At 46.1% G+C, this 27,791-nt stretch overlaps 1 protein-coding gene across 5 annotated transcripts in view; it reads right to left on the bottom strand.

Moving 5' to 3' along the window:
- The window catches only part of TTLL1 (tubulin tyrosine ligase like 1), a 383,001-nt gene that overhangs the window by 204,926 nt on the left and 150,284 nt on the right, over window positions 1-27,791 (bottom strand). For 2 of the 5 annotated variants that reach the window (XM_029600088.1, XM_029600089.1), the window contains exon 1: window positions 15,884-16,000. The exons of 2 other annotated variants lie outside the window; for them this stretch is intronic. In XM_029600088.1, the coding sequence (XP_029455948.1) occupies window positions 15,884-15,996 (113 nt within the window). In that variant the 5' untranslated portion in view covers window positions 15,997-16,000. Of the gene's footprint in view, window positions 1-15,004; window positions 15,039-15,883; window positions 16,022-27,791 lie in introns of those variants that run through there. One more of the 5 variants, XM_029600092.1, reaches the window with a different exon arrangement.

Below are 27,791 nucleotides of genomic sequence, written 5' to 3'. Positions count from 1 at the left end.
ATGCAAGTAAGTTTCTGACAGATTCAGGGATGTGAGATACTCCCCTGGCTGTATGGCACTTCGGACTGACCGCAGAGTTTCCATGCGAAATCCTGGGACCCTTAAGTGCCGGTTGACCGACTTGAGTTCGAGGACGGGTCTGAAGGTGCCCCCCTTCTTGGGCACGATGAAATAAATGGAGTAATGCCCAGAATTTATCTCCCATGCAGGCACTGGGATTATGGCTTTAAGGGACAGGAGCCTTCCCAAGGTAGCTTCCAGCGCCGCCCTTTTGAGGGGCGGACAAGGAGATTCCACAAACTTGTCCGGAGGGAGGTGAAGGAAGTCCAGGTAATACCCTTCCCGGACAATGGCGAGGACCCACTGGTCCGAAGTAATCTTGACCCACCTGCGGTAGAATAGGGTTAGCCTGCCCCCTTTGGCTTCGTCCCCCAGATGGGTCGGCTGATTCTCATTGTGGGGTGCAGCCGGGACCCGAACCCGAGCCGGTTCCCTGCTTGCTGTGCCTGGTCCGAAAGGACTGGTTCCTGGTCTGAGAACGAGGTGCTTGGTAGCGAGTCCTGTAAGGGTTGAAGCATTGAGAGCTTCTACCTCTGGATGGCCTAGGAAAAGGGCGCTGGTTCCTCCTTGACTTGTCTTCTGGTAGACAGGGCAATGGAGAGGCACCCCATTTGTTAGCCAGTTTCTCGAAGTCGCTGCCGAACAGGAGGGATCCCTTAAAGGGCATTCTGGTAAGGCGCGTCTTGGAGGAGGAGTCAGTCGGCCGACCAATTTCGTAGCCAGAGCTGTCTCCTGGCTGCCACTGAGGATGACACTCCCTTGGCTGCCGTACGGACTAGGTCGGAGGCAGCGTCATTGAGGAAGGAGAGGGCTGATTCCATTTCTTCTCCCGGGGTGTTGTTCCTGGCTTGTGATAAACAGGAACGCGTCACCATGGTGCAGCAGGTCGCAATACGTAGGGACATGGCTGCCACCTCAAAGGCTTGTTTCAGAATGACGTCCATGCGCCGGTCATGTGCATCCTTGAGGGCCGCCCCTCCCTCCACCGGAATGGTGGTGCGCTTCACAATTGCGCAAACTATGGCGTCTACCTTGGGGCACGCCAGCAGCTCCTTGGTTGCCGGGTCCAGGGGGTACATGCCAGACAAGGCCCGACCCCCTTTGAATGAGGCCTCCGGCGCATTCCACTCGAGATCAATTAGCTGCTGTGCTGCTTGTAGGAGGGAAAAATGGTGGGCCGTTTGACGAAGGCCTTCCAGCAGGGGGTTCATTCTAGGTTCCCCTGGGGTGCCGTGGCCCGGGATAGCCAGTTCCGACAGGCATTGAGAGACCAGGTCTGGGAGATCCTCCTTAAGAAAGAAGCGTCTCATGGTTCGATACGGCTCTATCCCCGAGGGAAGTTCTCCCTCATCGGGGAGCTCTTCTTCTTCCACAGAGCAATCTGAATCCCCATCAGTGGGGCTTCCGGGTGGCGGGTGGCCGTGGCTAGGTCTTGAGGGTCCAGGGGTAGGGTCATCCAGTACGTACGGGTCCGTTCGGGGTTCAGACTGCATCTGAGAAAGGCGTGAATCCCCTTGAATAATTCCACCATGAGAGCGAAGCAGGTTTCTAGCCTTAGGGGCACCAGGTCTCTAGGGTTCCCTGGCTGCTCACCACGGCCTGCTAGGTCCGGGGTGTTCCCTGAGGAACTAGCAATTACGCTGGGCCTTGGGACCGGCCCTGGCTGGAACTCCCAGGGCCTCCTCACATTGGGTACATAGTGAGTCTGCTTCCTCGCTCTGTGTGGCTCTGAGGTGGCAGGCTGAGCAGAGGCCTAGAGCTCTTATGCCTGATTCTGGAGGCGCCGGCTCTGCGGACGGCATGGGCTTTCATACGCTCCATCGCGTCCTGTTATCTCTATGTGCGCGTTGTAATAGCGCGGAAGTAGTGCGCCTATTCAACGTCGTGCCTCCCAAACGTGCGCCTCGTCAATCGTGGCGCTGCTCTCAAATCGTGCGCCTCTTCAATCGTGCGCCTCTCAATTATCATGTGCGCCCAATTAGTTTCGGGCGCTAACCTACGCGCGCCGTCGCCTGTGCGCTGAGTCCGGTCTGAGCGCTAGGGCGAGGCGGCGAACCAGGGCAGATGTGACAGTGAGCAGGCAGGCAAAATGGCGACCTCCTAGGGCGGGCTGCCACGCAGGCAGACCCCCCGCTAATCCTCGCTTCCTCGGAGACCTAGCAAAGTGGAAGATGTACGCCTTACCTGATCTTCGGCGCTTCCCCGGCTGCGACCCGGGCGGTCTCCGGCTGCGGGGGGAGAGGGTAATTACCATCAACCGCCGCACTCGAGGAAGTGCACCCGCTGCCTCTAGGCTGCGCCCGAACTCGTCTCGCTCGGGGGCCAAGTCCTCACCGCGAATGATCAGGACCGAGGCTGCCTCTATGCCGCGCCCGAGCCCTTCTCACTCGGGGGGCTAGGTCCCTGCCGCGAATCTGGCCACCGGACCGAGGCTCGTACCTCCGAGGGACCATGGAAATCACCTCGGGAAACTCAACTGGGGGAGGGACCCGATGGTATTACCGCAGGAGTGCGGGGCTCGACTTCAGGTAGGATTCTTCTATGAATTTAGGTCGTTAGAATTTGGAAAAATGCTCAGTGAGCGTGAGGTAGCTCCAAACTGCTTTGGAGATGGAAATTAACTACTGAGCGCCTGCACTCCTGCAGTGGTATATGTACCACATGCTGACGTCAGATCCGTCTCCAACTGCTAGCACGAGCACACTATACCCATTTGTAATGAGTCCATCTGCTACACGCTAGGAAATCAAAGTTTAAGGTCTTGAGCTTAAGGCCTAGAAGGGAGAAAACTGAGAACCTGTACAATACGGGATCATCAGTGCCTGTCATCCAAACTGATTGGGGACATGAAAATGTGCAATTATGGCCAAAGCAGGAGGATTAAAACCTCCAGTAAAACAAGAAATACAAGTTAAAAAAAATCCAATCTACAGACACTGCAGGGAGGTGCATTTTATCTCACCTGTCTTGGGCCCTCTCCCCCTGCCACTGAAACAGTGGTAAGAAGAAAAGCACGAAGGTGGCCATCCTGCAATGGCTGCCAAAAAAAGAATGGGGGATTCAAGTGGCTGGCAGAGCCATTCCTCCAGGTCTACTGTGAAAAAAATGGGGCGCGGGCAGCACAAAGGAACCATCCCATGGTGTCAGCTGCACTAGAGCCATTTGAGCAGGCCAGTATTGATAGAGCATTTTTAAAACATTTAGGCTGGCGATTTTAATCTTGCTGGCCTTAGACAATCTAAGATAACTGACACTATGCAATGCTTGCCCTTTGCTACACTGGCTTTGCCAGGCACCTGATTTTCTCCTTCCCCCCCCCCCCCCCTTTGGAATGGCACCACTGAGTGCTTGATCTCCTTCATCTGCTGCCACAGTGAGACTGTATCCATTGCACTGCCTGGCTTTCCACACCAGTCCATATTTCCACTCTCTGCTAACTGGCACTACAGCTAAAACTACAGTGAGATTCTACTTCTAGATGCTAAGTTGCTGCAGATGAAAGTATGCACAGACATGCATGTGCACCTCAAAGCAAACACTCATGCGAGCATATTAAAAAAAAATAAAGCCAGTCTTTTAGGGTATGGACCTATACAGTCAGTCTAGGAATAAGTTAATGCTGTCCATACAGGTGATTCTAAAATGTTCAAAATCTTTTTACTATGATAGCTTTTTTGGGAGGCCTGGTAGTTTCTTCCTGCACCTACAGGCTTCAAGTTCAATCGAAACCTGGGTTGGAATCTGGCACAAGACTTCATTTGCAACTACCCAGGGATTTTTCCTCGTTAAGAACATGCCATACTGGGTCAGACCAAGTGTCCATCAAGCCCAGCATCCTGTTTCCAACAATGGCTAATCCAGGCCATAACAACCTGGCAAGTACCCAAAAACTAAATCTACTATTGCTAGTAATAGCAGTGGCTGTTTTCTAAGTCAACTTAATTAATAGCAGGTAATGGACTTCTCCTCCAAGAACTTATCCAATCCATTTTTAAACCCAGCTAAACTAATTGCACTGCACTAACCACATCCCCTGGCAACAAATTCCAGAGTTTAATTGTGTGTTGAGTGAAAATGAACTTTCTCCGATTGGAGTGCCCCCTAGTCCTATTATCCGAAAGAGTAAATAACCAATTCACATTTACCCGTTCTAGACCTCTCATGATTTTAAACACCTCGATCATATCCCCTCCTCAGCCATCTCTTCTCCAAGATGAACAGCTCTAACCTCTTTAGCCTTTCCTCATAGGGGAACTGTTTCATCCCCTTTATCATTTTGGTCGCTCTTCTCTGTACCTTCTCCAGTGCAACTATATCTTTTTGAGATGTTGTGACCAGAACTGTACACAGTACTCAAGGTGCGGTCTCACCATGGAGCGATACAGAGGCATTATGACATTTTCTGTTTTATTCACTATTCCCTTTATAATAATTCCCAACATTCTGTTTGCTTTTTGACTGCCGCAGCACACTGAACCGACGATTTCTATGACGCCTAGATCTCTTTCTTGGGTGGTAGCTCCTAATATGGAACCTAACATTGTGTAACTATAGCATGGGTTATTTTTCCCTATATGCATCATCTTGCACTTATCACATTAAATTTCATCTGCCATTTGGATGCCCAATTTTCCCAGTCTCACAAGCTCTTCCTGCAATTTATCACAATCCACTTGTGATTTAAACTACTCTGAATAATTTTGTATCATCTGCAAATCTGATTACGTCACTCATCATACTCCTTTCTAGATCATTTATAAATATATTGAAAAGCACGGTCCCAATACAGATCCCTGAGGCACTCCACTGCCCACTCCCCTCTCCACAGAGAAATTGTCCATTTAATAATACTGTTTCCTGTCTTTTAGCCAGTTTGTAATCCATTAAAGGACATCACCATCTATCCCATGACTTTTACTTTTCCTAGAAGCCTCTCATGAGGAACTTTGTCAAATGCCTTCTGAAAATCCAAATACACTACATCTACCAGTTCACCTTTATCTACATGTTTATTAACCCCTTCAAAAAAGTGAAGCAGATTTGTGAGGGTAAGACTTGCCTTGGTAAAGACATGCTGACTTTGTTCCATTAAACCATGTCTTTCTATATGTTCTGTGATTTAGATATTTAGAACACTTTCCACTATTTTCCCTGGCACTGAAGTCAGGCTAACTGGCCCTGTAGTTTCCCGGATCACCCCTGGAGCCCTTTTTAAATATTGGGGGCTACATAGCTACCCATCAATCTTCATGTACAATGGATGATTTTAATGATAGGTTACAAATTTTTACTAATAGATCTGAAAATTTCATTTTGAGTTCTGTGAGAAGTAAAGTTCAAATGTCACTATTATATAGAAAATAATAAATATAAGTTGATTATGTGTCTTATATTAAAGACCAACTCTATGCTGCTATATGAAATAAGAATGCTGCGATAAATAGGGTAGGAAGAACTGAATGCTTGAAAATACTTTTGTAGCTTAAAGAAATGCTTAAATTGTAGCTTTTGCCTAGAAGTTAAGAAAGAAAGAATAATCCTTGTTTTTAAAAATCATTTAACATGTCTGACCCAGCAGCTGGCAGACAAGCTGTGTAGAGCTGCTGCTGGAAGCAGGCCAAAATAACCAGGCCTCATTCTAGCAGAAAGATAAAGTTAAAACACTTTCCCCAAAACTCCCCTCTTAGAAACACATTACCTGAATAAATCCCACCATGTCATAAAGGCCATGGAACGAGCTTGTGAAATATACAGGCCTCTGCAAAGCAGAGAAGCAAGAGACCCAGAAACAAAGTTACACATTTGTCTGCACAGCCCTAGTGACGTTATCTCTTTCTACAGGGGCCTTTAGCTGCTATATTAAGACATCTTTCTCTTTTCCTCACTAAGTATTAAGGAAGCATCCCCCTCTGTACAGCCCCAAGTACGGAAAGCACAAAACAAACAAACAAACAAACACACACCCTTATTGCACAAGCTTTGTGCAGAAATAAAAAAAATAGGCCAGCCTTCCACAGGTGGCAAGAAAAGATAGGAAGATAGCCAAACGTGCTAACCACAAAGCTAAAAAAAAAAAAAAGAGGAAGTTAGAGAGTATAAAATCTAAGTCTTGTCCAGCGAAAACTTGGGCTTGCTCAATTGCATTCACCCACCTTGCAAAGTGTGTTTAAAATAAAGACCTCTTTCACAGACTTATTATTCCAGAGAGGGAAAAGTGTTTTTTTCCTACAGTTCCTTCAGAACCCTGGGGTGTACACCATCTGGTCCAGGTGATTCTACTCTTCAGTTTGTCTATCAGGCCTACCACATCTTCTAGGTTCACCGTGATTTGGTTCAGTCCATCTGAATCATTACCCATGAAAACTTTCTCTGGAACGGGTATCTCCCCAACATCCTCTTCAGTAAATACCGAAGCAAAGAAATTGTTTAATCTTTCCGCAATGGCCTTATCTACTCTAAGTGCCATTTAACCCCCTCGATCATCTAACAGTCCAACTGATTCCCTCACAGGCTTTCTGCTTCGGATAAGCAAGTTTGCTTACCGTAAACGATGTTTCCGTAGATAGCAGGATGAATTAGCCATGCTGTCATGGGATCTGACAATCAGGTCTGGGAGGCGGAGCTTGTCAAAGCAGAGATCAGAGCTTTGCTCTCTGCAGCTGCGCGTGTGTTCCCGCGCAGGAAAGTAACGGAATCTCCTCAGTCTGTGATTAAGCCTTAGTGTAGTCGAAGACTAGGTGACTGCCAGGGAGGAGGGTGGGTCAGCATGGCTAATTCATCCTGCTATCGACGGAAACATCGTTTATGGTAAGCAAACTTGCTTTTTCCCGTCGATAGCAGGGCTGAATTAGCCATGCTGTCATGGGAGTCCCAAGCTCCCGATCACGTTGTTTATGATATATTTGTTTGTACGTGATCTTTGACTGTGTGGCAGTCACCGTGGACAGGAGGATAGAGATTGCAGTATTGCTTGCCCTATCTTCGCATCAGTGACTGCTTGTTGATCAAGGCAGTAGTGAGATATGAAGGTATGAAGCGATGACCATGTAGCTGCCTTGCAAATGTCTATGGGTTGTACATTCTTAAGGTATGCCATGGAGGCTGCTACTGCACTGACTTGGTGAGCTTTAGGAGTAGAATGTAATTGTAAATTCTGTTTATTGTAACAGAATGTGATGCATTGTGCTATCCAGCTGGAAATGGTGCGTTTAGTCACTGGTAATCCAGGTGCCTTTGGGTCAAAGGAGACAAAGAGTTGAGAAACAAGGGAGTCCGATTTTGTCCTTTCTTTGTAGTATGCTAACGCTCTTTTACAATCTAGTGTGTGCAGTAGTTTTTTCCCTATCATTTGCATGAGGTTTAGGGAAAAAGGTGGGTAATTCCATGGTTTGATTGAGATGGAATTGGGAAACCACTTTTGGTAAGAAAGATGGGTGAGTTCGGAAAACCACCTTTTGGTGATGAAATTGCAGATATGGAGAATAATGGACCAAGGCCTGCAACTCACTAACTCTTCGTGCTGATGTTACTGCAACCAGGAATACCACTTTCTATGTGAGGTATTTAATGTGTGCCGAGTCCATGGGTTCAAATGGGGAAGAATGAGCTGTGCCAGAATTATGTTGAGGTTCCATGGAACTGGAGGTTTACATATCAGAGGATGAATGTGAGTTAACCCTTTAATGAAACGAGACAGTAAGGGGTGATTGGATATAGGAATATTGTTAACTGGTCTATGATATGCCCCTATGGCACTGAGATGAACTCTGATGGATGATGTTGCTAAACCAGCTTTATATAGTGTGTGAAGATAATCAATGAGCAACTCAGGTGAGCAGTCCAATGGTGGTACATCTTTGGAAGTGCACCATGTAGAGTAACGTTTCCATTTATAGCTATAATGTTTCCTCGTTGAGAGTTTCCTGGATTCTAACAAGATGAATTGTGCCAAGGTGGGAATTCCTTGTTCTGTTAACAGGAGCCTCTCAATCTCTACACTGTCAAGTGGAGAGATGAGTGTAGCGGGTGTAGAAGCGTCCCTTGATCTTGGCAGAGAAGATCTTGGCAATTCAGTAATCGAATTGGATCCATGATGGATAGTCAGAGAAGGAAACTGTACCATGGTTGCCTTGGCTAGGCCGGGGCTATGAGTATCAGTTGAGCTTTGTCTGCTATGCACTTTTGAATTGTCCTTGTTATGAGTGGTATGGGAGGAAAGGTGTACAGGAGGGCCTGTCGTCCACGGGATGAGGAAGGCATCTTGGGCGATCCTGAATTGGCTTGGTCTTATCGAGCAGAATTTGGGAACTTGAGCATTGATCTCTGTTGCAAAGAGATCTATCGAAGGCATCCCCCACTGCCGGAATATGTTTTGGGCTATTTCTGTGTTGAGTGCCCATTCGTGAGGATGAAAGATGCGGCTTAGCCTGTCCGCTCTTGTATTTGCCACGCCTGGTAGGTAAGTTGCCTGGAGATATATGCAATTTCGGTGAGCGTGTTCGAAGATTATCAGGGTCTCTTTGCAGAGGGACCATGAACCGGACCCTCCTCGTTTGTTGATGTAAAACATCGCCACTTGATTGTCCGTGTAGATCATGACCCTTCGCCCTTGCAGCTGGTTTTGGAACGCCTGTAATGCATTTCGAATCGCTCTGAGTTCCACTAAATTTATTTGCAGGTTTTTTCCGAGATTGTCCATAACCCTTGTGTTTCGTAAATCTCGAGATGTGCCCCCCATCCTTTGCGAGACGCATCTGTGGTTAAGACTGCGTTGTGAGGAGGGGAACTGAACAGTGCTCCCTTGGACAGGGTGGAGTCTAGGAGCCACTATGTTATATCTTTTTTCATTTCGGCGGTCAGAGATAACTTCTGTGTCAATGGTTGTGAATGTTGTTTCCATTGGCTTTTTAGTCCCCATTGCAGGCGTCTCATATGTAACCTGGTGTTTGGAACCGTGAAAATTGCCGCCGCCATGTGGCCCAGGACTACCAAAACCTCTCTCGCTGAAGGTCTCCGAGTATGGTTCAAGGTATGTAGAAGGTGACAGAATTGCGATATTCTGTCGGTGAGTAGGTATGCCCTGTTGCAAGTAGTGTCCAGGCATGCTCCTATGAACTGTAACTGTTGTGTTGGTTGTAGGTGTGATTTCTGAAAATTGATCACTAATCCTAATTCCTGTAAGCATTGTATCACCCGATGTAGGTGATCTACTAAGATGTTTGGAGTTGAGGCAATTATGAGCCAATCGTCCAGATATGGAAAGATGGTTATACCTTGTGTGAGATGAGCCACCACTACCATGCATTTGGTGAAAACCCTGGGTGCAGCCGATAGTCCAAAGGGGAGAACTTTGTAGTGGTAGTGTTGATGTCCGTAGCGAAAGCATAGGTAACGCCACGAAGACAGATGGATTGGAATGTGTGTGTAAGCATCCTTCAGGTCGATGGAACACATCCAATCTTTGGTTTGAATCAGAGGAAGTATTGTTTTCAACGATACCATTTTGAATTTCTCCTTGATGAGGAACTTGTTCAATTCCCTCAGGTCTAGGATGGGACGATGTCCACCCGATTTCTTGGGTATGAGGAAGTATGGGGAATAAAATCCTTTTGATTGGGTCCCCGGGAAAATTTTGCGAATTGCTTGTTGTTTGTGAAGCAAAGCATTTTCCTCCCCCAATTGTGGTTGAAAGCCTTGAATTTTGAGAGTGGAAAGGTGAGCTAATATGGGTTTTGTGACAAATTGGAGTTGTAGCCATGACGTACTATCTCCAAAACCCATTGATCGGATGTTATCTTCTCCCAGGCTGCCAGGCAAGAATGAATCCTGCCGGGTGGAGCTTGATGTTGTGGTGGTGGCTGAATAACTAAAAAGATGGAGTCGATTTTACTGCAGTAGCTGGCTCTGGTTACGTGGTTTACCTCTACGTTGGGTTGAGGTATTCTGTTGTGGAGTAGGACGCTGGTAAACAGGGTAAGCCTGTGTACAAAAGGACTGGTAAGATCTGTAGGGTCTCCTGGCATATGATTGCCGACGAGTAGATCCCATATATCGACGTGTGGTCGAATAACGAGGATGTGAAGTTAATGATTGTACTGCTATAGCTTCTTCCTTCAGTTTACCTACTGTGTCCTGGAATCATTCTCCGAACAGGTTATCTCCTGTACATGGGAGGTTTGTTAGTTTTTCGTGCAAGTCTTCACATATCGAACTTGAACGTAACCATGCTAAGTCTGCGGGCTGCAATGGCTGTTGCAGATGCCCTGGAAGATGTTTCATATGCTTAATAGATCGATCTCAAAAGGTGTCGAGAACACTCTTCCATGTCATGCAGAAGCGGAGGTATTTGATCCGCAGTCGAGGAAAGCATACCTTTTATAGCTTGTATGCACTCATATAGGTATTGTACCATGTAGAATTGATGGTGCATAATTCGAGCATTCAACATAGAGTTATGGTATATTTTCCTGCCAAACTCATCTTAATATTTGTTGTCTTTCCCTGGTGGGTATGAGGAATGCGACTTTGTTTTCTTAAATCTTTGCATCGCCGACTCTACTACAATTGAAGCATGAGGTAATTGTGGTAGAGAGTACGGCGATGTTTTCCTCATAAGAAATTTTATGTCTGTTTTCCTGGAAACTGCTGCGATTGCGTAAGGTGTTTCCCAGGATTTCTGTAAGACTGAATGCAGGAGTTCTTGTGGTGGAAGAGATGCTGGAGTATCAAAAATCTTTAGGAGACCAAGGGTTTCTGATCTAGGGTCTGTCTCTTTTTGGACCTCGGCCTCACTCTTTTTACTCTAACCTTATTCAACGCCCAATCCATCACAAAAAAAAATCCATCTCCTCAATGACCACCTGACTGACAACAACCCAGACCTTTGCGCCATTACTGAAACGTGGTTGAAACCCACAGACACAGTCCTACTAAACCATCTCCCCAACCAACTTTATGATATCCATTCAATCCCCAGAATCAAAAAAAGGGGAGGAGGCCTACTACTAGGTGCTAAAAAGGGACTTGGACTCTCACTGCAATTATCCACCAGAATAAGTAACCTAGAACTAGCCCTATTCAACTCGGACCATCTCCAAATTGCTCTGGTCTATTCACCCCCAGGAACTCTAGACTCCGATCCCTCACCCCTAATCGAATTCGCAGCTAAACATCTCAAGAGGGACAAACCATCCATTCTGATGGGAGATTTTAATCTCCATGTGGACTTTTCCCCATTATCCCACAACTGTGACATCTTACTCACAGCACTCAACCACTTGGGATTCAGCCAGATCGTTAAAGGTCCCACGCATAAAGCGGGACATTCTTTAGACCTGATTTTCCTCAATGAGGGTCTATCATCTGCCTCCGTCCCATCTTATGTCCCAATCCCGTGGTCAGATCAACATATTATCTCTGCCGAGATTCAAATTAATGACCATCCTCGACCTGTCTTCCCTACAACCACTTTACAATACAGGAAACCTTGCTCTACAGATCATCTTAGCAAACTGCTTTCAAAAGAGCTGGTTCGACTTGATCTCACCGATGCACCCTCGGCTATTAACTCATGGATCAAGATAACTAGCAAGATTGCAGATCAATCCTGCCCAACCATTACTAAATCCTTAAAACCACCCCAAGCTAACAGGAATCCGTGGTACACCCAGGATCTTAAAAGCATCAAACAAAACTTCGTAGCAAAGAGCTCAAATGGCGCACGACCCCATCCACTGACACCCTTGCATACTACAAAGCCCACCTTAATGCATACAGGATTGCTATCCTCAAAGCCAAAAAAAGACTTCTTTGCTAAAAAAAATTCATAACTTCTCATTCGACTCCAAAGCCTTATTCTCCGTCGTTTCATCTCTTACAAAACCCTTGCCCCCTTCCATCCCTGACGAGCAAGCATCCAACAAAGTCACAGAACTCGCCATCTACTTTGATAAGAAGATAACCAACCTCCTCAAGCTGCTGTCAGACTGTTGGATGCCTGGGTGGTGGATGCAGTGTGGAGCTAGAAGTGGCGGGTCAGCTGTGTAACTGCTCTCCTCAGGCCATGCAGTTCCATGCGGATTTACTCTCCCTGTGAGCCTGTGAATGGGTCGTCGGTCGGGTGGGGCTGCTGTAACTGGTTGTGGTGCTGGTGGTGGGGCTACTGGTGCTGGGAGATGTGCAATTTCTGCCACAGGTGCTGGTACAGGGCTCAATGGAGACGGGACAGGGGTATCCTGAATGGGAAGAGTCATCTCCAATGCGAGTGGGCTGCTTGCACCCAAAGTGGTGGGGGAGGCCCCCCACTCCAGACCTTCTAGGGCCTCGGTCAGGTTGAGGGGGGCTGCCTTTGCCTGATGCTGTGGGGCCCAGCTCTCCCTCCTTCTCCTCCTCCTCCTCATCCGCCCACTGAATCCCTCACAGGATGAAGGGCCTGGTGAACAGCGGTGGCCACCTTGTCCCAGGTGGGTCAGTGCTGGTGCCTGGGCCTTCCCAGCTGGGATCAGACCTCTGCTGCCTGGGACGAGAGTGCTCTGTGGGGACAAAAGGATGAACAGCATCAGTACCACAGTGTTTGGTTGAATGACAGTACCATGGAACAGGGGCACCTAATCATGTGAGGCAGCATATAAGGTTATATTGTATCTCTGTACCTCATGGCCTGGGGAATGGGGTATGGGAACTCCGCAAGGGCCTGTGCAGAGCAGATGGGGGAGGAGAACACATTCACAGTTCTAAGTAGTTCTGGAAATCCACATCCTGCTAGGCACAGTGTGGGGGGGGGGCCCAACCCTGGGCTGTGCAGAGCAGATGGGGGAGGAGAACATATTCACAGTTCTAAGCAGTTCTGGAAATCCACATCCTGTTAGGCACAGTGTGGGGGAGGGGGGCCCAACCCTGGGCTGTGCAGAGCAGATGGGGAGGAGAACACATTCACAGTTCTAAGCAGTTCTTCCACACCTCATACTGCTAGGCACAGTGTGGGGGAGGGAGGGTCAACACTGTTCTGGAGAACACATGGGAAACCACAACTGAATACAGGACTAAACATTGTGTATGAACCTTGAACAGGACAGCAAAGGACCTGGTGGGAGGTACAGGCCAACTTACCATCTTCGAGGTGGGATGTATCCAGTTGTGGGTCCAACCCCTTGAAGACATCTGGTCCCAGCCGCTGCATCAGATGCCTCTCCATGTCCGTGAATCTGATTGGGCAAGGGGACCTTCCTCCTGTCTCCCGCAGGTACTCATTCCGCTCCGCAATCTTTACCTTCAGCTGCGCCTTTATGTCCCTGTAACGGTGGGCCACCTGCTCCCCGGTGCGAAGTATGCCACTTTGTCGTCTGATGTCTGCAGCTATGGTGGCCCATAGCTGTGCCTTGGCTGCCTTGGACGTCTTCACTGCCAGGTTGCCAAAGAGATGGGCATAGTGACGGAGGACACCTTCGATCAGCCGATCATTGTCCTCCTGGCTGAAGCGTATAGCACGCTGCCTGACCCTTGCCTGGCTGGGGTGCCACTTCCGGAGGGGTCTCCTCCCTAGACTCACTCTCCGACCCACCGGATTCCCCCTCCCTTCCTCCCCCCCACCTGACCTGACCCTGCACTTCCTGCTCCCTTCCCCTCTGCTCTGCCTGTCTAGCCCTACCTCTTCCCACCATTCTCTCCTGCCTCACCCTTTCCCCTCCCCCACCCTCCTATCACTTCCCTCCTACCTATCTCTCCCACCACCCCTGTCCCTGCTCCTACTCCTCAGACCCTACCACTATGTCCCCTACTCTCAACTCTCCTCTTCTGTCCTCTCCTCCCACTCCTGTCACGCTCCATCCTCCACCACACTCCTCCTCGCCGCCACCACCACCACCACACTCCTCACCACCAGCACACCACCACACTCCTCCTCCTCCTTACCAGCACCACCACCCCCCACCACCACACTCCTCCTCCACACAGACAGGGACAAAAAGGGAACTGACAATCTTTCACTCCAACCTTTAAGTACAACAGCTTCCTTAAAGTAGTCTTCTCTGCACAAGCGTGCCTACTGTCTGCAGCAAAAAAGTGCATGCAAGTACCTCGTGGCCTACCGCATGCCAAAATGGAAGAAGCCTGGAAGTGGGACCTAGCCAAACAGCTGTTCAACCCACCGTAGTCTGCACTTTTTTCTTCACCTCACAGAACTTCCCAGAGATGTGAGTGGACACAGCTGAATGCTGAGGACACAGATCCTTCTCTGCTGTCTTCCTGTACTGACTCTTTTTTTTTTTTTTTTTTTTTTTAAAGTTAAAAACTTTTATTTTAGATTCAGCCTTCCCTGGTTGAGAGCAGGTACCAAGTCCTAGCTATTGGGGGAGAGAGCTAAAGCCTTCACCGCGGAGCCTCTTCTCGGCCTGCAACCATTAATTGGAATTTAGGTCCACACCAGTCAAAGCTACCGGATTGAGGCACACTACTGAGGAAGGGACCACATGGTATCACCTCAGGAGGCAAGCTGTGCTATGTCGACATCTCCTTTCCAACTTTTCTGGGGGGGTTTCTTTGTGGGGGGGGGGTTTACCTCACATGCAATTCCTCGCAAGGGAAATGCATGTACACCATCTGCTGAAGATGGAGAATACTGGTGGGCTGATGTCGGGCGAAACTATATAGCCATGACGTCAGCTTTTGCTCCATCTCCATCTGCTGGCAGAGGTGCATAACCCACTTGTTGGGACTGGACCTATCTGAACGCTAAGGAAAGTTAATTTTCAAAGAGAAACTAGCTAGACAACTTCTTTGAAAAATAGATGCATGCGAAAGTACCCAGGGCTGTTGCTACAGGTGGGCAAGCTAGACTACTCATCCAGAGTGTCAAGCCAATGGTGGCACAGAGAAGGCAGCAGAAAGTGAAATGAGCAACTCACCATCGACCCCCTTCCATATAACCCCCTATCTCCAAATAACGTACGTGCCCTTCCTGTGCTGGACCCAAGCAGTTCAGTCTGTATCAATGTAGGGAAGGGAGGGGTGGGAGAGAGAACAGCAGTGATAACTGTGCTCAGAATGCTATGCTCTCCAACAACAGACCGAAAAGTACCTGTCTATTTGAAAATTGGCCCTTTAATAATAAGTAATAATGATCTCTTAGGAGGTCTAAACCACAATTATGTAAGGATCTGTTACAAGAGTAAATTATTTTATAATCTTTCTAACCAAAGGGGAGAAAAGTTAAACTTGTATGTTTTGCTTAGTGCTATCTACTCTGCTTCCATGCATCCAATCAGAAGTGTGACTAGGATTATACAGATTCGCCTGCAGTAACAATTTAATAGGTTTTATCATTTCCAGAGATTTGCTGACTGCAGCAAATACATTATTTTCAACCAAGATTCAGAGACACAGGGAGGTTTCTCATGGTTAGAGCAATGGGCTGAGAACCAGGGAAACCTGAGTTCAAATCCCATTTCCTCCAGTGACATCCTTTGTGACTTTGGCTAAGCCATTTTATCTATCATTGCCTCACACGTACCCAGTTAGCTTGTAAGAGCTTTGGGGTAGGACTTATTGTACCTGAATTATAATAAATCTATAAGCTGCCCTGAGCATCATTTGGAAAGACAGGATAAAAGTAAAAAAAATCAAGCACAAAGTCAAAACTAACAGTTTGTGTCAGAAAGGAGATTTGAACTCATATCCTAATATCTCACTTGAATCAGAGACTATTGCTCAACCCACTTAGATACTTTCCCTTTTCTGTGTAACATTTCCAGTAATTTGACCTTTCATAGGTTAATAATATAATCTAAATCTCTTATAGATCAAAATGTAAACACAAATTTTAGCTTACCAATAAAAATTCCAGTCTTCACCTTCTGACACTTGAATCCATCCTCGCTTTTCAAAGTTGTTTATAAGCACAGACTTTTCTATGTCCGTGACCCACTTCAGTTTCCCTGCCATAATCTTTAAAAAAAAAAATTTCAATTTGTTAGCATTCTGTAACTGGTCTGAAAAAATAAGTTTGTCAGGATACGCACCAACAATATCACAAATTAGATTGTTGTCTCAATAGTACTGGGAAAAATAAAATTTGTCAATACCACTGAAAACCTTTCCCAAAACTTTGGTGAATGTTCCTAATTACATTAAAAGATGAGATTTATTTAAAAGAATACACTACAACTACATTGTTTCCCAACTGCGAGTCTGCAGCAGCTTTTTTGCTGGTCCAAAAAGCAGTGGTGATTTGTCACCATTATCCAAAAAATACCCCCATCTCACCCTATCCCGTCACTTCCTCTCCGTGACTGGCCAAAACATGAGCGCCAAAGAAGAGATGATTGCCAGAGCAGGAGGAGCACCAGCTTTCATTAGCCATGAGATCAATGGTCCTGCAGTAGGAGGAGATTAGCGGTGTCAAGGTGACAGGGAAGGAAGAACATCAGAAACTTAATTCTTAAAAAAAAAAAACCAACCTCATAAAAATGGTGGCTGACCTGAAGACGGCAACTAAGAGAGCCTGGGATTTCATATAAAACAAATATGCAACATTAATCCATCTGCTTTTTCAGCTTGATCCAAGGTATAAAGAAAATAAAAGTTTAAATACATATAACAATAAAATGAGTGGAAATAAATCTTGTACTCATCAGTTGGCATGATGATAGAACAACTAGAGCAGTGTGTTTCAACCTACTGTATGGACTGGCTGCGGACTGACTCATGAGATTAAAGAGTTTGGGGAGATACCCCACTCCGGAACTGAATAGCAAGAGCTCCTCCCATCAATCTTATGTTTCACCATAAAATTAAAGAGTTGAAGGGGTGGACACTTTGCATTCCCTATACATATCTATATGTAAATAAACTAGAATCATTGGAGTTGGGTGAACAAAACCCTAAGGTAAGTTAAACATTAAAGGGTAGATTTTCAAAGCCCTACGTGTGTAAATGCCAGGCTTTCTGGAAGGGACGGGCCAGGACAGTGCCATTGATGGCTGTCCCGAACTCGCATGCTGGCCAGCTGCTGGCATGTGTAACTTGGGAGCTGAAGTAATTTGTCAAAAAAAGGAAAAAAAAAAAAAAGAAAAAAGGTAGGGTTTAGGGGGTGGGGAGGAGAGAGGAAAGAGGAGGAAATTTAGATAGGGGAAAGGAAGTTCCTTCCCAGTCCGCTCCTTAATTGGAACAGACTGGGAGGGTACTGGGGAAGGCTGGAATGTGTCGCTGTGTGCAAACATTTGTGTAAGTCTCCCCCCCACCCCCCCCTTGGTGTGCGCTGCCCGCACATACGCGCGTGGATTATAAAGTTCCAGTGCGCATGTGAGCGTGATGCACAAATTTTCTAACATCGCACAACAACAACAGCATTCCATGTGTGCGCACCGGGAAGCACATATTACAAAAACCTACCCCCAATACTGTGCCGCTCTTAATGAGTGGAACACCCTAGCAGGCACATAGAGTTTTACCACGACTTGATAATATGCTAAACCCAAACCATAACACTACTTTGAAGATAAAGATTAAGATTTTAACATTTATGATTATATAATAGGGAGACAGTGAAGGGCTTTTCAGCATGGGTTAATTTTGTCTCTCCACTAGCAACCTGCTATTAAACGTGCAAAGTTCTGAACGATAACTTGTGCATGCTTTTAACTGGTAACCCCAGAAAGAAGGAATTAAAATGATCTAGACCTGATAATACAAGTGTGCATAAGAGTCTTAAAATGGTTTTTCTTGGAAAACAATCAACAGAACCAGGGGTCACGATTTAAAACTCCAGAGAGGAAGACTCAGAACCAATGTCAGAAAGTATTTCTTCATGGAGAGTGGTGAAGGGATGCCTGGAACACCCTTCCGGAGGAAGTGATGAGGGACCAAAACTGTGAAGGATTCAAAGGGGCAGGGGGGATAGAAACTTGTGGATCCATAAAGTCTTGAGGATGTGAATGAAGAGTAGAGGCATGGCGGTGGCTTGCGGGAATGATGGCTACTACCTGATGATTAATAACCTTATTCAATAAACATACACACTGTTAATGCGACTCCAGCATTGCTCTATGCTTCAATGGCAAGAGGAAATGTGGGAAAAAGGATTTGCATTCACAAATAAGCGTGGGAGTAGCCTGCTTGTTGCGGCGGTTACTACCCCAAACCAAATTAGCCTGCTACTTCACTTTCAATGCATATCCAAGCAGCTCTCTGCTTCAATGGCAAGGGGGAATGAAGAAAAGAGGATTTATATTCAGACAACAACCAACAAGGACTAAATTGCACAGGCTGGGTAAACAGATAAGCATAGGAGTAGCCTTATTCAATAAACATACACACTGTTAATGCGACTCCAGCATTGCTCTATGCTTCAATGGCAAGAGGAAATGTGGGAAAAAGGATTTGCATTCACAAATAAGCGTGGGAGTAGCCTGCTTGTTGCGGCGGTTACTACCCCAAACCAAATTAGCCTGCTACTTCACTTCACTTTCAATGCATATCCAAGCAGCTCTCTCTGCTTCAATGGCAAGGGGGAATGAAGAAAAGAGGATTTATATTCAGACAACAACCAAACAAGGACTAAATTGCAACAGGCTGGGTAAACAGATAACATAGGAGTAGCTTGCTTAAATACTGCGCATACTACAAAGTGAAGTAATCAATTAGGCTTGATACTTCACTTTGATGCAGCTTCCAGCACTGCTCTCATACAACAAAGGCGGAGGGGGGGGGGGGGGGTGGAAGAAAAGTTAGAACCAAAAAGTTACCAATAAGGGCCTGACCTCAGCAGTCAGAGTAACAGACAGTAATGAGAAAATAAGTGTGAAAGCGTGCTGGGCAGTACTGGATGGGCCACTTGGTCTTCTTCTGCTCCGTCATTTCTATGTTTCAACATAAGGATGAATTTGGCACATAGAATGTAGATCTAAAGGCTTTCTAAGATACTTGCTTAATCTGGTATTCCATCATAAGAGCCGAATCTAATTGTAATGCTCAGACAGCCTACTTTTTAGTGGAATTGTAACAGTTATTTAATACAGTATCAGAAACCAGGCCAGGAATGGGACTCATACTGACTTTCAAGGCTGCACATTTGTCAGGGTTAAACTTAATTGCTTGTTACGCAGCAACCTGTTTAATCATACAGCAAGCTTGCTGACATACAGCATACTACTGCTACAGAGCTTTAACACCTGCCCTCGCTCTCTTCTTTTCTCCCCCTCGACAGAACAGTTAGCCCTACCTTGTGATGTCAGCTCAGGGTGCTGGCTGATTAAAGGGTGGGGGGGGGGATACCAATTGCCCTTGGATGCCGGGTTCAGCTGGTCTTAGGGCGGACCTCCATCAGACGACTCCCAATGGAAGATGTAGTAGGTAGCCAGGGACCAGCAGAGGTATCGGAGGGACCGAGGCAGGTCCGGACAAGGCAGGGATCCAGAGGCCCGGGCAGCAAGGACGGCCAGACAAGAGTAGGTGACACCCAGTGCAGCAGAAGGCCGAAGCCTAGTAGGCCAAGTCCAGGGAGATACCAGAGGCATGGTCAGGACAGGCTGGAGTCAGGGCAGGCGGCAGAGTAGACAAGGTACAACAGAGCAAGGGTCAAGGCCAGTAATCAGTCCAAAGCGGAGTCCAAGCGTAGCAAGGGTCAAAGCCAGTAATCAGTCCTGAGCATGGTCCAAACGTAGCAAGGGTCAAAGCCCAAATGTAGCAAGTATCAAAGCAGTAATCAGTCCGAGGCAAAGGCTAGGTAGGAACCAGGAACCGAGTCAGGAACAAGGATGAGCAACGAGCACACGACTAGCGTGGAGACCTGTGTGCCAGAGGCAAGGAATGAGTGGCGGGCCCTACCTTAAGTAGCAAGGGCCTGATAATGTCATCATCCAGGGCCATGGGTCAGTTTCCCCGTTGCGGCCCCTTTAAAGGCCAGCAAGGCGTGCATGCGCGCCTTAGGAACAAGCAGGACGTTGGACGGCGGCGTCTCCCCGCAGCACACGTGGAGAGACCCGCCAGGAGCCGGAGAGGTCCGCAGAGGAATCAGGAATGGCCAAGGAGGCAAGGGGTGCAGGAGCGCAGGCGGGCTGCCTATCACCGCCAGTGAGGACGGGCCAGGTCCGGCAGACAGGCACTGGAGGCGAGTAGGCCCAGTCGCAGGCCTGCCACGGGCGGGACACACAACAGCAATGGTGGAAAATCAAAATCTCCTGTTGATCAAAAGTTATCATTCCAAATTTGAAGAGTATAAAAAATTGATGTAGCAAAAAGAAAATACTTCATTAAATGAGACTTCCTCTTAAAAGAGATATTTCACAATGTGAAACATCTTACTTTACTTCGCTTTAAGAGTGTAAATTCTCAACCCTGATCCAGGTTTCAATGCCAGTGATTTAGTCATTTCCTTTACTAGTAAGACTGAGGTACTGAATTCTAAGTTTTTGAAATATTTTTAGTATTAATATTGATTATGATAGGCCACATTTTTTGGGATACTTTTGAAGAAGTTACTGAAAGTGAGATAACTGAAGTAATTAGGAATCTCAATACTAAATTTTAGTCCTATTTTAAAATGCTCCAATGCAGCTTTGAAGTGCTTAAGATCTGACTATGCAGCTTCCGTTGCAAGATTTGTGGAATGTATCTTTAACTGAAGGGTCATATTCCAGAATTATTAAAGACTGCTACCATAAATGTTGTTTTAAAAAAAAGAATCTTGATTTGAAAGATTTTAATAAATATCGGCCCATATTTAATCTTCCATTCTTTCTTTAAAATCTTGAAAAATATGGTCTTAAAAACAATTCCAACTTTTCTTAGATGATCAGTCTAGTCTTAATTTTCACAAATAGGGTTTCGTGCAGGTCATACATAGTAAAGAGAAACTTCATTACTTTCTCTTTTTGATGTCTTTCGAAGGGGGTTTGGATAATGGAAAAAAGTCCTTTTGGTTCTGCTTGATCCTCATTGCAGCTTTTGATATATCAATATCCTGATCTCCTCTTATCTAGACTCAGTGAAATTGATATTGCTAGTAATGTTCATAAATGGTTCTCATCCTTTTAAAGGGGTGTTACCAGAAAGTGGTTTTAAAAATACTGAATCTTCATTATTTGATCTTAAAACTTGGGATCCCTCAGGGTTCGGCTTTGTCCGCTTCCCTGTTTATGTGTACTTAGCACCAATTTGTAAATATTATTGGGCTTCATGTTAATTTCATATATTTGCTGATGACATTCAAATTTATTTACAAATTGATGAGTCAGTGAATGATACATTAGAAAAAATCAAGTCACTTTATCATTACTCTCAAGCAGTAGCCAATTATTGAATAATTTGAACTCTGAATATGAAAAAAACAGAAATCTTGTACCTTACAAAGAATCCTGAGGTAGATCTCCCTTCCAATTTGTTATCAATAAAATCGCTATTCTAATATTAAACAATTACAAAATGTGGGTATTATTATGAACACTCCTTTATCTTTATGTCCACATATAGGACAACTTGTTTGTAATGCATATTATAAGTTACGTTTGATTTGTAAGATTTGCCTGTATATTGAAGAGAATGACCTAAAAACAAAGTACATTTCCTGATTATGACCTCCACTTGATTATTGTAATATCTTATTTTGGGCTTACCACAAATAATATTAAAAGCTTTACCATATGTTCAAAATTGGCAATGAGGATTATATCTGGAATTCCTATATGCCAACATATTTCTCCAACATGAAACAACTTCATTGGCTTCCTATTACTTGGTAAATCAAATTTATTGTTGTCTTTAAGTATTCAGTGGGCTTGTGTCTTCATGTTTTAATGCTGATCTAAAATTATACCAACCTATAAGACCTCTTCTATCGGCATCCAATTACTATTAGAGGTTCTAATCAGTTAGACTGATAAGGCTAGATGAATCACGTGAAATGTTTTGTTCATAATCCAAGGTTCTTTGCTTGGAACTCTTTACCTTGGAGATTTAAAAAAAATAGTCTTCTCTTCTTAGCTTTAGAAAATTACTTTTAACTCATTTGTTTAATTAAGTATATATAATACTTAATTTTTATGATAGAAATAAGTCAAGTATTTTTTATGTTAATTTACTTTTTTATTATTAAATAAGAGGTAACTGCTTTAGTCACACATCAGCAATAGTGAAAGTGTGTGTTATTTATAAAAATTATGTATTTTTTCTATATAAGCAAGCCCTGTATGATATCAACAAAATGTTTACTTTTGTGCAAGTAGATGTCTTAGGAGGAAATGGATATATTAGGCACTGAAGCAGCTAAAAAGAGCAGGTTTGCTTACTGTAAACAGTGTTTTCCATAGTTGGCAGATGAATTAGCCATGCTGTCTGGGACGTCCTCCGGGCGGCTAGGTGGCGGAGCTCTTTTAGAACACTGAGGGGGCCAGTCAAAAACAGTGTGCTCAGCCGAGCGCACTGTATAAACCCTTAGTCAGACGCAAGGTTGAATAGGCGTTAATCAATCCCCTAATGCAATAAGGGGATTAGCGCCTATTCAAACGCATGTCCAACGCGGAGTGAACCTAATAGCGCTCATCCACATGCAAATGCACGTGAAATGAGGTATTATGCATTCACTCCGATGCAAAAAAAAACCACTGTGCGGTCTCGACGCACATTTAGCGATCAGCTATTAATGCCTACCTGGAGTAGGCATTAATAGCTAAGCGCATTTAAAACAAGTACAGAAAGCAGAAAGAAAACTGTTTTCTGTACTTGTACCGATAAACTTCTTATACAACGATCTTCTAACCAGCCTCAATCTGGTGCTAAACACAAACAAACGGAAATTCTCATAATCAGCACCGGAGCATTCTACCCCCCGCCAACATCCAGCAACTCTCCAGACGCCTCAGGATATTCCACCACCACCTCAAGTCAGAGATCTGGGAGTACTACTAGACAACAGACTCAGCCTTAATAAATTCATAAATAACACTACAAAAGAATGCTTCTTTAAATTACATGTGCTAAAGAAACTAAAGCCCCTTCTACTCTACAGGGATTTCCGCACAGTACTCCAAGCCATCATCCTTACCAAATTAGACTACTGTAATTCACTCCTGCAAGGCCCTCCAGCATACACTACCAAACCACTCCAGATGGTTCTGAATGCTACTGCAAGGATCCTTACCAATGCCAAAAAAAGGGACCATATCACCCCAATCCTCCAGCATCTCCACTGGCTTCCCATCAAATATAGGATTCAGTTCAAGACTTGCACGGTGATTCACAAGGCATTACATAACATCTCCCCACTCAACTTAACTTTCCAGCTTCAACTACACTCTTCTAACAAACCAACCAGAAGGGCATACCAGAATAGAATGATCACCCAACCTGCTAAATCTACCCTGAGGAAACGTGCTCTATCCACAGCAGGCCCGTCTCTCTGGAACTCACTACCACTGGACCTCCGCCTTGAACCGTGCCATACTACTTTCAAAATGAAACTCAAGACTTGGCTTTTCCATCAAGCTTTCCCAGAGAGCTAAAAGGAAGAAGAACAAACTTTCAGCCTTGTCTTACAGCATTATTGTAATGTTCATATTGCGTCAGTTATATGTTTCAAGTTGTTTTCTAAGTTGATCTTAGTTGTTTCATAATAGATTTTACCTTGATTATTATCCGTTCATTATATTCGATATGTTCCATGTAAACCGCCTCCCCGGCGATAGTTATTTCTGTTAAATGTGAACCGGAGTGATATGTATTGTATACAGGAACTTCCGGTATATAAAAACCAAAAATAAATAAATAAAATAAATAAACTAGGCGTCGATTTTCATAACCGGCAGATGGCTGAGTTAGTAAAAGCGATCGGGTTCTTGTTAGCAAGGAGGCACTAGGGACGAGCAAGCGACCCTAGCGCCTCCTTGCTAATGCGACCCCTAATTTAAATGTTGCATGGCGCCCTCCTTGGAGGCGCCTGGGGTGCGTTAAGAAAGCGGGCGCTGACTGTTCAGCACCCGCTTTCTACACACATTTATTGCATCGGCCCCTGAGTCTTTTAGTGTAGTGTGCCTGCTTGGCTCCTCCCCCGCTTCCCTCAGTCTCCTCAGTCCGTGTCCAAGCAGAAGATAAGTAGTAAGAACTGTCCGGGGAGGTGGGAGGGTCAGCATGGCTAATTCATCTGCTATCTACGGAAAACACCGTTTACGGTAAGCAAACCTGCTCTTTTCCCGTAGATAAGCAGCATGAATTATCCATGCTGCCTGGGAGTCCCCAGCTGGCTTGAGCACATGTTCTTGATCATGTTCCAATGATGGGTGTAGGTAGTGGGCTCAAGACAGTAGTTACGGTATGCGGACAGTTCATCTTTTGACCTTGCAGTCTTGAGAAGTGCTCACCTTGAGGATTACTATGCCCACGTCTGTGTTGGCTGCGGTGTGCTTGTCCAAGCAGTAGTGAGAGGTGAATGTTTGTAGCAAGGACCAGGTGGGCAGCCTTGCAAATGTCCAGAATGGGCAAGTCATGAAGGTGAGCTATGGAAGCAGCCATAGCCCGGACTTGGTGTGCCTTTGGGGATGAAGACAAAGACTCTGAGTGTTTCTGATAGCAGAATTGTCTGCAGTTTGAGATCCAAGACGAAAGGGTTCTTTTGGAAACTGGTAGTCCTGGAGCATTAGGGTTAAATGATATGAAAAGTTGGTAGGCCCTGCAATCATTGTGCGTTCTGCGTTTATAGTAAGCGAGTGCCTGCTTACAATCCAGCATGTGTAGTCTACGCTCTGCCTCATTACTATGTGGCTTAGGGTAGAAGGATGGAAGGGTAATAAACTGGTTGAGGTGGAAAACTGAGACCACTTTAGGAAGGAAAGTGAGATGTGTACATAACATAACCTGTCGTGATAGAACTCCAGATATGATGAGTAGTGTACCAGGGCTTGCAGCTCACTGACACATCCCGTGGAGGTGATTGCAACTAGAAAACAGCACCTTCCAGGAAAGGAACCTGGGATGACAAGTATCCAGTGGTTCAAAGGGTGGCAACATCAGTTGCTCCAGCACAACATTTAAATCCCATGGCATGGGAGGCTTCTGGATCGAAGGACGGAGACGTAAAACTCCTTTCATGAATCTTGAAATGAGCAGGTGACAAGAGATTGGACCTTCGTTATGCAGAGAGTGATAAGCTGCTATGGCACTGAGGTGAACTATGATGGAGGCCGTGGCTAGCCCCTTCCGGTAGAGTAAATGGAGGTAGTCCAATAACCGCTCTGGTGGACAGGTGAGCAGGTCTGTCCCACTGTCGGAGCACCAAGAGGCATAACGGGCCAATTTTGTCAATAATTTATTCTTGTGGAGGTCTTTCTGGAGGAAAGCAAGATATCTTGCAGCTGAGGTGAAAGGTTCAGGTGATGGAGTAACTGCCTTTCAATCTCCATGCAGTGAGATTCAGAGAGGAGTGGAGCAGATGGAGGAGGGAGCCTCCCTCTAGGGTGAGGAGGTGAGGGCTGTTGCCCAGGGGTATTGGATAGTCCACTGATAGTCGAATCAGATACGAGTAGCACAGTTGTCTGGGCCATGCTGGGGTGATAAGAATGAGGTCTGCATTATCAGAGATGCATTTCTGGACTGTGCGAGAGATAAGAGGCATGGGGGGGAAAGGCGTACAGCAGCCCCCCGTCCAGTTAATGAGGAACACATCCTGCACTAATCTCTGGGAGCTGGGGAACACCGAGCAGAAGGTCTGTACCTTGCAACTGAGTTCTGTAGCGAAGAGATCGATGCGTGGCAGGCCCCAGGTCTGAAAAAGGCTGTCTGCCATATCCTGATGGAGTTCCCACTCATGGGGGTGAAAGATTCTGCTCTGTCATTGTTGATGTCTGGCAGTTAGGTGGCCTGTAGGATGATGGATTTGCTGGTCACCCATTCTAGGATCCTCACCACTTCCCTGCAAAGGTTCCAGGAACTGGACCCTCCTTCCTTGTTTATGTAGAACATGGCCACCTGATTGTTTGTGTGGACCATGACTGTTTTTCCTCGGACTGTTGTCTCAAAGGCTCAGAGAGTGTTCCGAATGGCTCATAAGCTCCAGCAGGTTGATCTGTTGCATTCATTCCCAGGCAGACTATAGACCTTGAGTTTGCAGGTGGACTAGGTGAGTGCCCCATCCCCTGGTGGAAGCATCGTGGTGAGTATGGTGTGATGTGCCGGGGATGCAGGGAAGCTCTTATTGTGAGAGCTGTTGACATCAACCATCAGTTTAAGTCCTGCTTCATGCTGGAAGTCATGGTGACCAGTGTGGAAAGATGGTTGGAGAATTGGTTCCATTGGGTTTTCAGGCCCCTTGCAGATGCCGCATATGGAGGTGGGTGTGGGAACAACATAGATAGCTGCTGCCATGTGGCCGAGGACTGTCAATACTTGGCAAGCAGGGGCAGTGGCAGACTGCTGGAGGCGGTTGGCGAGCGATGTTAGGGTGAGAGCTCGGGTCTCCAGAAGGAAGGCTCTGTCTCGAGAGGTGTCTATATGAGCTTCAATGAATAGCAAGACTTGAGAAGGTTGCAGATTTGATTTCTCATAGTTGACCATCAGACCTAAGTTGTCAGGCATTGGATGGTAGTGAGGAGAATGGCTTGCAGGAGGGACGGGCTGGGGGACACCAGTAGCCAATCGTCTAGATAAGAGAATATTTGGATCCCTCGGCATCGAAGGTGAGCCACCGCTACCTCTAGGCATTTGGTGAAAACTCTGGGGGCTGAGGAGAACCAAATAGGAGCACCTTGTACTGAAAATGACGGCCATTGGCCGTAAAGCAGAGGTACCTCCAGGACGCCGGATGCATTGTTATGTGCGAATAGGCATCCTTGAAGTCCAGGGAACACATCCAATCGCTGGATTGCAGGAAGGGCAGAATGGACATGAGTGACGTCATCTTGAATTTTTCTGTCGTCAAATGTTTGTTGAGTGCTCTAAGATCTAGGATGGGACGTGACCCTCCCGACTTCTTGGGTATGAGGAAGTATTGGGAACAGAAACCCTTGTGGGGCTCAGATACAGTGTTGTTGGAGTAAGCTGTTGATCTCCAGGTGCAGTTGGCTGCAGTGCACTGATAGGTGTGTTTGGCGCAGTAGGTGAGGAGTGGGAGGGATGGAGCTCTCCTGTACGATTCAGAGGACCCAGAGGTCGGATGTGATTGTTTTCCATGCTTTCAGAAAATGGGAGAATCTGCCCCCAACCAGGAGCGGTAGCGGTGGGGATTGCACCCTAAAAACCCTGGGAAGGTTTAGGGGGATTGGGATCCTGCGAGGTCTAGGTTGCCTCTGAGCATGCTGACACTGTCGAGGAGTTTGTGTCTGGGAAGACTGAGGTCGAGAGGTAGCGTATTGTGGAGGCCGGGGGGCAGGATACAGTCTGAAAGGAAACCTCTGATAATAAGGTTTGTGGTATGATTGGAAATACTGCCTCGAGGATGTCGGGTCAGAGGGGGAAGCCAGGGACATGACTGCCATCTTTTATTCTTTCAGCTGTGCCACTGTTTCCCTGAATCTGTCTCCGAAGAGGTTATCAGGGAGACACAGTAGGTCTGTGAGTTTCTCATGTACATCTTCTCGGATGGCACTGGCTCACAGCCATGTGAGACGCCGGGTCGTAATTGCATTGGCCGTGGATTTGGAAGATGTTTCGAATCCCTTGTACACGGTTTCTTATAATGTCTCAGGCCCTCTTCCATGTTATGGAATTCTTCTGGAAGGTGATGGTCTGGGGATGCCTCTTGAAGCAAAGGCTTC

Source organism: Rhinatrema bivittatum, chromosome 4 (genome assembly GCF_901001135.1).
Source record: "Rhinatrema bivittatum chromosome 4, aRhiBiv1.1, whole genome shotgun sequence".
In the NCBI taxonomy this organism is placed as follows: Eukaryota; Metazoa; Chordata; class Amphibia; order Gymnophiona; family Rhinatrematidae; genus Rhinatrema; species Rhinatrema bivittatum.
The sequence above is the reverse complement of the archived record's forward strand: the minus strand, read 5'-3'. Positions and strand labels throughout refer to the sequence as shown.